The 13407-nt window shown below is 40.3% G+C and overlaps 1 protein-coding gene across 1 annotated transcript in view; it reads right to left on the bottom strand.

Annotated features, from left to right (window-relative positions):
- The window catches only part of PTPRG (protein tyrosine phosphatase, receptor type G), a 397243-nt gene that overhangs the window by 300942 nt on the left and 82894 nt on the right, over positions 1-13407 (bottom strand). Inside the window, exon 2 of the mRNA XM_017826901.1 lies at positions 8146-8250. Coding sequence (XP_017682390.1) covers positions 8146-8250 — 105 coding nt within the window. The remainder of the gene's footprint in view (positions 1-8145; positions 8251-13407) is intronic.

The following is a 13407-nucleotide window of genomic DNA, read 5'->3' as shown; positions in this document are numbered from 1 at the left end:
TGTTATTCTCCTATATGTGTTCAGTAACACATGAAATCAAGATTGGAACTTCAATGTATTATTGCAATCATTCAAGAACCTCAAGGCAACAGCAGACTCCAACATTCTGAGTATTCTCCAGTTCAAGTTCATTTGCTGAGCTTGTATCAATCACAGCTGCTACCCAAATACTCCATCTTTCTTTTGCATGCTTAAAATATAGGCATTTCACGTCTTTTTACATCTAAAGAACTTGAAATATTTTATTCTGTTGCTTATTTCAATGCCTAGAGATCAGCCAAATTGACAACTTTTTGCGGCACTTCAGCGCACTTTCAGTTTTATGAAACAGTGCACTGGTTGTTGTAATTCCAGAGGTTTTCCACAAATGTCCCAGTGTTCACATTGAACGAAAATGCAACAAAAAGCACAGTACGTTTAAAGAAGTGAGAGGTCTCCCCTCCCCAGCTAAAGCAGCTCTTTGTGCTTCCTCCTTTCAGCAGAGATTTGCCAGAGCTGTGACTGCAGCAGCGCAAAGTAAAAATACTTTGATGCACCATTGCAACAACTGTATCTGAAGCTCAGAAGATTTCATCTAGCATCTGTTGCAGTTATTTTATACTTTTGTGCTGTGCTAAGGAAAAAACTTCCTGAAAGAATGAAAGTTGAGGGAACTGGTTCTTTGCCACTCTTACATTTCAGCCTCCCAAAGCTATTCATCTGCCAATGGCCTATCTGCTCAAAAACAGTAAAGAAAAAATTCAGAGCACTCAAAAATCAGAGATTTGCTTTAATGTATTTAAGCCATTAAAAAACAATCAAATTCTAGCAAGAACCTTGCCAAAAAAAAAAAAGGGAATTTCATCATAAGCTCATCCAACACTTAAAAATTCAGTCAACCCCTTCATTATAGACTGGACACCAGGATTGACTATGACAGTACGTGGAATAAAGTACTGTAAGCGTGGCACATAAGAAAAGGTGGCAAGAAGAGAGAGTAAACAATATTAATGGTATTCAATAATGAAATCTTGTCTGTGTCTAAGTAGAAACTAAATTACTATCTGAGGTTTCCTTAGCAGATTATTTAGAAACTTGCCAATACACAAACAAAGTAAATGACAGGATTCTCAATCAGAGCTGTGTTCCCCAGCAATATGGCTTGGTAAAAATGATACAGACTACTTGGACTGCTTCTGGCAAGGCTGGCTCTCCTCAGGGGACTGCTAATGTTAAATGCTCAACACAAACGTGATTGTGAATTCCTTATTCACATTAGCTTACGGCTAGGAAAATATATGCTGTTCTCCGGGATAGAAATGTGAAAACTCATTTCTTCATTCTCAGAACAAAACCAAAATAAAGTATTTTGTTTTGGTGGCTTCACAAGGCAGAATACCAAGAGAAGGATAAAAAGCATTCTCCTTGACATCCTCTGAGTAAGAGCACGTTTAGATGCAGATTCTGCAGACACAGATGTGTCTTGTGCACATCTGTAGAGTGTCTCGCTCGTGGACATGAAGACTCATGACCCAGTACCGTCAGAATACAAACAATCAAAATACACAGATGGTAATTCCTTTTTATTTGGGAAAACACGCAGCAGTCGCTTTAGCTGTGCACATTAAAAATCAGAGTTCATGCTTAGACAGTAACAGCAAATTCTCCAGCTATGGTTTTCCATGTTTCTCTTATGAGAGAGTGTAGCATTGATTTCTGGAACAACTGTTACTCTAATAAGATTGCATATGGAAACGAATGCATCGCAGCTGGTTTCAGCAGGGTTCAGTGAAGACTGCCATTCATCTCTGATGAATGCAGATAAAAATATTCAAAGCTCAGTTTACTGATCAGATATTAATGGGAATATTTTTCCTACTTCTCTCAGCTTAGTTCCTCTTTAGAAAGTCAGTTCAAAAGACTGAGTGAGGAAGGGAGCCAGAACCTGCTCATTTTGACACCCTGCATTTAAGGGAGATGAGTACTCTTACACAGGAACGATGACTGAGCACACAGTATGCCAGAGTTTTGGTCAATATCAAGATTAATTATTCTGAGGGACAGAAAGAGTGAAATACTGACCACGGCAAATAGCCCATTAGTTACCTCTCAGTTCAATAAGTCTTGATGCTTTCCTTACTATGTGCTGATTATTTCCTGTCCAATTCACATTAGCAGCTTATTTAATGAGGACAATCTAAGCAAAGAGAGAAATTCACACATTTACAAAGGACATCACCGAGTTACATTTCATCACAGTTAACATCATTTGCTGTTCTTTCAGGAAATAACCATTACCAATCTTTCCCATTTTAATGCCAGCAATTGCTTTTCAGGAGAACACTCAATTCTTACATTCACTACCAGTTATATTTTAAATAATAGCATCTAAAAGGACAGCAATAACTGCCTAAGTGTTGTAGGACAAAGCATTCACACACCAATAGCATCCACTAGCTTGACAGCATGGCCAAAGTTCTTGTTCTTAATGGACACTTTTCCCCACTCACAAGGTCATCTCTGCTCTTGTGAAGCCTATTTTTCTTCTATTAACTTGTCCTAATGTTCATAGTAGTTGCACAGAATCTTGAGAGAAAGGATTCAACGTTTTAGAAAGAAAAAACATCAGTAAGGACACGCACAAAGCATTGTAAGTATTGCTAATAATTTCACACAGAAAATGAGACATTAAGGGTACAAAGAGAAAAGAGATGCCTTGAATATACCATAAGATTAAATGGAAAAAACAACTGTATGCATTTTCTACATAGAGTTCTCTTTACAAAGCCATACTTAGATAAACATGTAAAGGGAAGACATATACATCCTTGGCCAGTGTCTGCTTTTTTGTTCTCCGAGAAGCCCAAATGGGTTTGATTACAAGTATTTCTTGAATGAGTCAGCTCACAGCACTGAGGCTGAGCAGCAGAACAGTCATCAAGAGCACAGGGCACACCAACCCCACCAGTGTCAGCTCCTCAGCTGGGAAACTCCGGTGACAAAAGCACCATCGCCCACAACACGCTGCCCCAGGACAGTGCAGCCTCCCATTCCACACCCCTTCATCACACAGATTAATACTGGAAACAATTGGACAGCTCATCTTCCACCTGGAGACTCAAAAAGGAGTTTCCCAATTTGAGTAAGGAACAAACTTCCCCATTGCTACTTCTGGTTTTCCACAATCTCCTGCAACGACTGTCACATTATTTTTGCATAATAGCCTTTCAGAAAAGCAGGTATGAGTAGGCACAGGTCCTTCAGAGCTACTGTCACTTAAGGTACAAGCATTTGCATCAGCATCTCTTACTGTAATCTCCTCCTAAAGCCCTGACCCTCCAGCTACTCATTTTTTGGGCTACTGCAAGGCAAACTACGGTCTGCTCAGGTCACCAGCAAAGTGTTCTCAGCATTGACAGATGCAACACTTGACACTGAAAGGCATCCTTAAATGTCTGGCATATTATGCTCTGTGAAGAAGCATATATTACACAAGAGAGGGTTGGTCAAAAAGCCTGGATCTTGTTTCAACTGCATATTTTTGTAGGCTTTTGTTTCAAGTGTTGTTTTGTTTTTTTTTGTTTAAAAGCCAGCTTAAATATTTACAAAAATATTTCCACAGTGATGAAAAGGCACCTGAACTGCCACCTTCTGTCACTATGATGGCTATTAGAAACATACTGAGTTGTGTGGCAATTACAAGGATGTGCCAAAAATCATTTCAAACCAGTCCATTCAGCAGTTAGCCTAACACAAAAGGTGACTGTGAAAAGCAAAGGCTGCACTGAAGCACATTCAGGATCCACACCTACTTCTTGCTGTGACTGTGCTGTGTCTGTTCCACACAATTCTGTTAACTGCAAATAATGTGGCCAGTCCCAGTTTAGGAAGTATTTGGCAAACTGTAAGACACAATCATGGAATAAATACTTTGCCAAAACATACATGAATACACATGCGCAGAGAATTCCCCCTAGAAATGTAGTTTGAGCTTCCTGAAAAATCCTAAAAAGAACATCTAGGAGATCTCAGTTTCTGTTCAGTCTTGCAGTTCCTATTTAAAGACAAGTTAGGCTTCTGTTTTCAGTGTCTGCTTACTTCTGAATTTGGTTTAAAGAGCTGTTAGCATAGACTTAACGAAGTTTCTTCTGAAGGGCTGACTGTGTTTCCTGCTATCTTTATGACAGAACCCATTTAAAATGAGCTTTCTTTATTTAATTATCTAGTCTTTATTTTTGCAAGTTTTATCTCTGAACTAGAATAAATGTTATGGTCAGAATTGTGTCTGCAGACAACAGGGTTATTTTAGAAGGCTTAAAAATCCTTTCCTGTACAACCAGACAGTGAAATGAGAGCTCTGTGGTGCAGCTTTGTCCAGGGGACATGAGCACAGGGACCTTTAGGTAGGTAGATGCCTTATACAAATGTTACAGATCCGAGGGTTGTTTGACTCCTGATCAATAACTGAAGTTTATCCCCTCTAAACTCTTGTGTCTGAGAGCAGCAATATGACCAGGCAGCACAGGTAATGCTATAGATCACTCCTGAAACCAGAAAAATTCCTGATCTCCAGAGTTTAAACCAGCTTCTGGACCATTCACCCTCCACTAGAGCTTGGAGCAGCAGAAGGGCTTTCTACAGCTTGCAGAGAAATTACTCTAAAGGGACAGTATAGGACAGATATATCCTGTGGAAGATATATATTTGAGGGCTCTCTGCAGCATGGCTGTGCCCTTTTTCCACCCCAGGCAGGAAAACCACAAGTTGCTGCTTGCTTTCAGACCTCTCCACCCCCACCTCAGGATTTATTACAGAACACTTAAGCCCAAAAATACAAAAGCTCTGCAAGCAGGGCAGGCGCAGCCATAAACGCAGAGAGGCCTCTGCTGCTGTAAATCAGTTCTGCTCAATTGAAATCAATACAAAGCCACAGCTCAGCCTAACACAGGCCAGCAGAGACGTGGGCACGCTGCTCAGTACTGGGGTTCAACAGACAGCTGTCCACTGACAAATGTCAGAGCTGTCCTGGCCTTGTTTACTCCCGTTGGCAAATTCCACTAGAAGAAACTCCAGAGTTACCAGTGCACAGCCCAGCTTAGCCTCCTTCCCTGCCCATAATTGCTGGGGCTGGGCCAGCAGCTGTTGTACAAATAACCAGAGGGGAGCTGGCCTGACCATTTGAGGATAGGGAAGGGAAGCAGCCTACCAGATAATGTCTGTAAAAGAGCTTGGAAACCACTGACACAGGCTAATTGCTTACTGCAGAGTGAAGTTTCCCCTCTCTGTAGGCTCATTTGATGTAAACTTCCTAGTCATGTCCAAAACCCTACCCGCAGGACAAACGCTGTTAGTACATAAACTGCTTAGCCAAGCCCTGCTCAGGGTTCCTGGGAAATATTCTGGGGAATGAGGAAACAGATAACATGATCATCCTCCTCACTGTGCTCAGCTAGAAACAAACATCTGTCTGGCATCTGGGCTCTGCCACCCACCATTTATTCCCATCTTCAACCTAAACAGAGAAGCTCAGCATTTTCATTACCTCTGGTCCCCTCAGTGAGCAAATATGGACAAAAGACATCAGATAAGAGAGGCTGAACTGGCTGAAAATCCCTCAAGGAGCTGGAAGGAACCAAGTGATATATAAAATGCCATGACAAAGTAGCAGCCTGTAGAAACATCCAATTTGTAATGGAGCACAGGCTTCCTTCCCCACCTAATTGGCTCATCTTGATTTTCTCCCTTTCTCAGGGAGATGGTGGCAATACTGACACTCCTGCAGGACATATGATCAACCCTGGAAAATTCCTTTAGAAATAACCATGTCTTTCCCAACTCTCTACTCACCTCTGCCTTTTCCCTCCTGAACACAGCCCAAATTATTGCCTGCAGCTCAGCATCCACAGTCAGCATATGGTCCTGTCCCTCCTGCTCCCTGGCACCTGTGTGGGGCTCAGCAGGCCAGAGCTGCTCCTCCTTGCAGGTAGAGACCACAACGTGGCTCAGGAGGACACCAGATCTCCATCCCCTTCCAGGAGGGGCTTGCTCAGATGCAGTACATGTACAACCCACCCCGATGGGACACACAGTACCTGGGATGCTCACACACACCTGTATTTCATGTCAGGACACCTTTGGTGAAGACCTAGATTCTGCAGCTGGAATACCTGGTCCCAAACCACATTCCCCTGGAATGGCAGTTCAGGTCACTCAGTTCCATTTCCTAAGAAAATGGGTTTATACATTTCCTAATGTATGCCTTTTAGCAGCAACAGTAACAAAACAATTCTAATTAGATAGCACTAATCAGGTCAAATGGCACAGGATTGACAGCTGGAAAGTCACTATTTGTTGTCTGAAAAAGATTGACTATTTTCCTTATAGAAGTAGGAGATTTATCAATAGAAAAAAGGATGCAAAACTGCAAAAGCTAAAGCATAATTACACAGGACTACACATTTTATTTTGAGCTAGATCTAACAGGATTCATGTGTGGTAATCACTTTTTTGGAGGGTTGAACAAGTGATATTAATCATAAAGGAAGATCATTACAAAGGCAGAATTAGGAAAACTTCACCATGCATAAACTGGTGTGTGGTCAATTTGCGGCTTTTTGTTGCTTCTGTTTGTTTGGGGGTTTTGTTTTTTTTTTTTAAATCAGGACTGGTTAAAACGAAAACAATCAAAAACTCAAGCAAAGAGTTTTTGACACATGTGGCAACAGAATGATTTCACTAGTGTTTTACCTTTTTTAAAATATTTAACTACCTGAAGTTATTATTTCAAATACATTTTCCAGTAACAGAAACAAAATAAAGCTGCCAAGTGGCACTTAATTTATAATATTTTACACAAGACAGCAGATAGGAACAGGCCATCCATTCCAACGTACACATTTTTCTTCTATCTGCTTATTTATACTCTTTATGAATTCTGGAGCTGAAAATCTTAAGAAAAGCTATTTTAGGCTGCAATGTAGAAGTATATCTTGGGGCAATATTCGTCCATTTGATAATCTCAAAGTCTAACAAAAAACTTTGTTATTTTTCCTACATTACTAAAATGTTTAGATTTATTTTACTTGTGTGACCTCATTTGCAAATGAGATAGCTTGTATTTTGAGATCTAATAGAGAAAATTTGTGTGTATTAATAGAAAAGAACCTCTAAGCTTACCTAAAATCATTCATTTCCAATGAAATAAATGGTCTGTATAAAAGCGAGGCGTTGGCAGTTAAAAAGTAACATTTGCATATTTATCTGGTAACAGTATTCAGACTTCTTAGAAAGCAATATTTTCCCTTCAACTATAACTAGCCCTGCACAACATCCCTCTTGTAAAAGCAACAAATGTTTGAAATGTATCTCAGAGCTTCAAAAAAAGCACACACAAATTCAATATAATGCTTGAAATCTTTACAAAAAACTTTTTAGGCATCAGACATTTTCCATAGAGTAAACATAGCTATTCACACAATTTCAAGTTGAAGGGTTTTTTAACGACTTCAAATACAGAACTGGAATTTCCTTGAACAAACCAGCTGGCAAATCAAAACCATCATTCTGAAGTGCATTTTTATTTGTGGTATTTCAAAACTGTGCAGACACATTAGGTCTTCCGTAAGACTTACAAGAGCAGTGGGACAAACAACAAACCAATATCCTACCTTTTCAGCACCACACATCCTGGTGTGGTGCACTGGCAGGTCTCATTGTTGTACGTGCACAGAAAAAAATAACTGTAAAATTTCTAGGGTGGATTGATTTTGGTTTTTTAAAACCTGAATATATATATATTTATGGATGCTTACAGTCTTAACACAGTAAGCAAATGGTATGGGAATGTACTGATTGGACCAGGAGAGTAAAGAGAAGTTTGGGGGAGTATGCCTGTCCAAGGCAATGTCCAACATTCCAGTGTTAAGAAACTAAAAGAAGACTGAGAAAAGGAGCAGAATAACAGGGCAAATCCTTCAGGTAAATGGCAGAAATGCAAGAAAGGAGAGAACGTGTACAGAGGGAGTTTGCAAGGAAGCCAGAAGAAAATACACTGTTAAAACTTCTTTGAACTATTTCTGAGCACAGCAGTAACATAAAAAGCAAGTAAACAATTTGATTTTGGAGGACTTTCATGTTTCAGTCCTCTGAAGAAGACAACTCACTCACCCGAGTACGCCCAGTAAGGATCTCCCGAAGCCTTTCGCCTCCGTATCTGCACAGAACTACCATGTCTGTTTTCATGCAGAGAGCCAACATAACCTTCGGTCAGAGCTGGGAAGAAAAGAAGCAGGAATTGTTAAAAAAGTGGTATCTACTCCCTGGAGTTTACATTGCAAAACTTAATTCTTTGCTAAGCAGAGACTGCAAACTTGGTATTGCTCAAAAACATTGAACAGGCCTGTTCCTCACCGATGAAAACCCACCATCCAGAGGTGATTCACGGAAGCCAGGACTCACTAATGCCATTATTCTGGTCTGGCACGTTTCTGTGCAACTCCAATAATTTCCACAAGGAAATTCTGATATACAGGAACAAACAAGTACCAGCCATGACATACGACCAAGGGAGAGGGAAGGAGTAAAGAAATCTTTGTAAAACTCCACAAGCTAGAAGGTATTAAATTAATCAGCTAAACCAGAAAAGAATCCATCCTACATTCCATCCCAGGATTTTATACTTCAGATAATTTTTATTTTTTCCCTTCTAAAGGAATGCATTGCTTCCATGAGGACGTGGGATATTTGGGCTTTTTATGTGCAAATTTTGCTTATTGTTTCTGTGCATCTGACTGAACCAAACTGGAGGTGTGTGAATTCACAAATGTCAGTAGAAAGTCTGTAAAAAATTCAACTACCTTTCTCAGAGCCCAACTGAAAACTTTTGTGCTATAATAAATGCACACAAACAGAAAAGACCTTATATCAACAGACATGGAATGTGAGGAACAAGCATGCACCGAATGGCTTTATGGAAATTTAAGTCCAACTGCTACCAAACCACTTATTTGATCAGTAAGAAACCAGCTGAATAATTCAAAATAAAACTTCAGAAAACGACGTAAAGCAGTGCTACCCAGTCACCAAACACTGCTTTCCCTTCTATTCCCAGGCCAATTATAGCTGGGCTGAAATGAAGCCTGCAACAGGACTTTATTGAACATCACGCACCAGTTACTCAGTTTGCCTTTCTTTCCTTTTGAAAAAGCTTCTGGGTGACACCCCTTGCACCACAGTAGCAGAGAACACGCTGAGCCCAAGGCTACCCATGTGTGTTAAACTGCTCTGTGGACAACCTTCCCTCTGCAACGTGGATCATGGATTTCTACAGATTTTTGGAACCCTGAAGTGGTAGGAAAAATCATGCAATTTCAGGAAAGGCAGTACAGGTTTGGCCCTGACAGATTTTCTCTTGTGTGAGCAAAGGTACTAATTGTGCAATTTGAATGAGTTTTCCAGATTTCTTGGCAACTTTCTAAATGCTAATTTACTCCAAGCTGTGAACTAAAAACACTGGAAACACATCATGCTACCAGTTTTTATAGGCAACACTACCTCACATACCTTATTTTCCTCTTTAAAAATACTAAATTGAAGATCTTATTTTCATCCTTTATTTTTTAATTTATTTTTGTATGTCTACATGGTTGAGAGACAACAGGCACTCATTTCAACAGGAAAGAACAGGTATGGGATGAGAAGACCCAAACACTCTTGGCAAAAAAAAACTAAGCAAAGATCAGAGACTATGAAAATCCCAAGGAAGAGAACATAGGAATAGCCTAGGTGGATGGCTGGAAAGGCTGTCAGAAAAAAAAAAAAAGGACCAATTATTCACTTTAAAAAAATCACACATGCTGAGAAATACATCTAAAGTTCCCCCTTGTTACAAAATCAAAGACAACAGCAGCTTTCTTCTGAGCATTCTCTATACAGAGAAGGATTTTTGTTGCCCAGAAAATCTGAGTCCTTCAGGTAGAAGGAAGGTTGCACACTGCCTCCTCCAAAGAATAAGGTGCTCCTGTAGGTATCTTTTCCACAAGCCCTTCTGTGTGCCTTAGCCTCCAGAGAAAGAAACTGTCTAAACAATCTCTATTTGTTGAAGGTACAAATGCTCCAAGCCAGTACAAAACATCTGAAGCTGTAAACACCTTTGTACTTCTAGCTGGAACCATCAAAAAGTCTCATGGTAACCATGGCATGGCCATGAATCATACCATTGATTTTCAGTGTCCTCTGTGAGAAATTAAATTATGCAAATCTAAGCTTTTATGAATGCCTAACTTTAATGTGAAATTAAACATTTGCTTCCGTCAGCATCCTATTTATGCAATTATAAACCTGACATTCTTATGAAAATATACAGTTTTAGTTTTCTGCAAAGACACTTAATAGATTTGTGTACTTATTTATGCCTATGAAAGGTGAAGAGCCATGCTGTACACAAATTTATTTCCACCATCAAGGATGTTACAAACCAGGAGGGGAGCTCAAGTATTTTTCAAGAGAACTATGGGAAGTGACTTGCTGGTTATACTGCTAAATACCTTCTGTAGGACTGAAAAAGAAACAAATTGGAACATCTTGTTCTAAATAAAATCCTGCATCACTGCTAGACAGCCCAACATTAATGTCAATAGTCCACTTAAAACATGCAGTAATTCAGTAGTCATCAGCAATTTAGAGATTTAGCAACTACGTTTACTGGGTAGCTGCAGAAACTCTGGGAAAAGGATGACAGGTCAAGATCCCTGGCCGTGCTGTGAACTGGAAAAGTAATGGTCTGTCTCCTTCAAAAATCCTGACACGACACCACCTTCATCCCTCTGTTGGCTCCGTTCCCCTGCGTTCACAGCACAGCCATGCACTTCATGAGGCCACAAAAACACTCCAAGAGAACACTGTGGGAACAAACAGCTATTGTTGGCAATATCTTATACTGGTAAAGTCATCAGGAAACCATAGACTCAATCTCATGGTGCTTTTGTTCTTTGGTGTCAACTGGGGTCAATGGACTCTCTCACACTCAAGAGGTGCAAGGTACAGAACAGAGCACGCAGTGACTTTTCAGATAAAAGTCTGGAAGAGCCAAAGTATTCAAGTCAAGTTATTTCAAAAAAGGAAGTGCTTCATACATCAAAACCATCCTCTGTTTCAGGTAGAATCGCTATTTTTTTTCAGATTTTGGGGGAGGCTGGGGATGTATCTTCTAACCAAAACAAATTGACACCACGAATGAAAATTTAACAGGCATCTTGGTGTTACTACATCTGCTTCTTTCACTGAAAATACATACAGCTTAAATATTCTGTTCAGCTCCAGCCATTAGAGTGCATTTATCCATTTTTGTAAATGCTCCAATTCCTCAGTTTCAGAAGATCTATGTGCAAATAAGTGACTCAAAATCAACAGACATCTTCCAGTGTTTCTAACACTGGAACAAGTTTTGGAGAAAATATTTAAGTTACGTTTATTAGCACCAGTCATTACAGGTTTCCACAATCTTTCTCAGCTGGGAGACAGTTAACAGCTCCCACACAGGGAGCAGCCAAGTGGTTTCCTGCTCCACTCCTGCAGAGCTGGATGCTGGAGAAAAGCCAGCAATTAGACGGGCTGGTCCGACAGGGAGCAAACAGGGGGAGGCTCCTATCTTCTGGGAACCCTGCAAAAGTTGGGGAAGTGGAAATCGGCACAGTAGGAGGGGCAGGAACATGCTGCAGGAAGGCTCAACATGGAACAGCCAAATTAGAGGGGTGGAACACACACACACAGAACAGGAGGCAGAGAAGAGAAGGGGCAGCAGAAGCCCTTGCCCTGCAAGGTTTCATTTGATGCATCACGCCAGTGCTGATGGCAGAGGAGAAATGAATGCCATAATATATGGTCTGAGACGTGCGGATACACGATTAAAAGACAAAGGGACTGATCATACACTCAGATACACAAGCGTGAAATTAAACCCTGAGCAGCTCCCCTGGCTGCCGGGGCCGTCCCGGTGCCCGTCAGGCGGAACACCTGCAGCCCGTGGAGCTGTGCTGTGCCCGCCAGCGCTGCTGCTGCAAGGAGGAGAGAGAGGATCCTTCAGAGCTAACATGGAGAAATCTCTTACACACAATTTCATATAATTTTAATGGGTACTGAACGCTACATGATTTCAGATGATGTGGTAAATGAATCAGCCCCTGCCGCAGATCTGCGGACAGCGAAAGCAATGCAGTGCTGGATATGCCTCAGCATTCTGAGCAGCTCCCCATTCACTCTGTCTCAACGTATTAACTTTCCAATAAAAATTATTTGATAAGTGCCCTCAAAGGTACGATAAGGTAATTCCTGCCTGAATACCTTACTGGTGGTTCATGGCTGACATGAAAACACAAAATTTTATCCCCAATCTACTTTAAATATAAAGCTATTACACTATTCAGGGAGATTATACCCTCGGCATTAGTGTTTAAAAGGTATCAAGCCATCAGCAATGAAAGAAAAATCCTTTAAGGTCGATATGTTATGTCTGAATGGTGAAATCATTAGTTATGATGGTAGATTAACTAGATCGTGTGCCAAACTCAGATTCTTTTAAGCTTTCTTTGAAGATGAGGGTTGCACACAAATCTGTTTTCAGCTGTTGCAATTAAAATGGTACAAATTCAAAGGTACACACATTGCCCAGCTCATAATCATTCTGACTTGCCACTTTGGACTGCAGTAGCAGCTGAATCACAGTTTTAGTCCTAGTCCCTAATGTGTACAAACTTGTTCACTGATGTACTTCAGTGTGCTGCTACAAGATAGTCTTTGGAGACAGAGATTTGACTATTGGAGTCTGGAGTAGTGTCACATTATGAAAACACTTAAAGCAAGGGAGTTAAAGAAAATAAATCTTATTCATGTGTAACAAAAAATTATGAAATCATAAGGAATTCTAGATTTACTTCTGTATCAAATCAATGCCTGCAGAAAAGAAACTTTTCAAAACCAAGAAAAGCACTATTTTCTTGAAGTCTGCAGAGCAATGCATTTTAAAAGGGAGTCGGGGGCACGGAAACATTACCTGAAGGGCTTTTGTATCATCTCTTAAACAGAGTTAAAGAGATGAGTGACCCAAGACACTTAGCCATCTGCAAGCCTAAAGCTTCAAGAAAGCCTCACCAGAAAAAAAGCAGCACCTTCATCTAGGTGCACTCACTGTATTTTTAAAGTGCTAAAAGAAGCAGGTGAGCTGGAGACATTGCAACTCTACTGCAACACATTCTGCTGAAAAGAGTTCAGACTTCCAGGCAATTTCTTAGAATAAATGTTGCCAAATGGGCCAGAAGGGAAAAAGCAAGAAGGAAGAAAAAACTGATAGATAATAAATTTATAATATTTAACAATTGAAATATTTTGTACAATTAATATAAATAATGGTAAATTCATCTCTCTAGGCTCTTT

This window comes from Lepidothrix coronata, unplaced genomic scaffold (assembly GCF_001604755.1).
Source record: "Lepidothrix coronata isolate B3197 unplaced genomic scaffold, Lepidothrix_coronata-1.0 Scaffold131, whole genome shotgun sequence".
NCBI lineage: Eukaryota > Metazoa > Chordata > Aves > Passeriformes > Pipridae > Lepidothrix > Lepidothrix coronata.
This window is presented reverse-complemented; position numbering and strand designations above follow the sequence as displayed.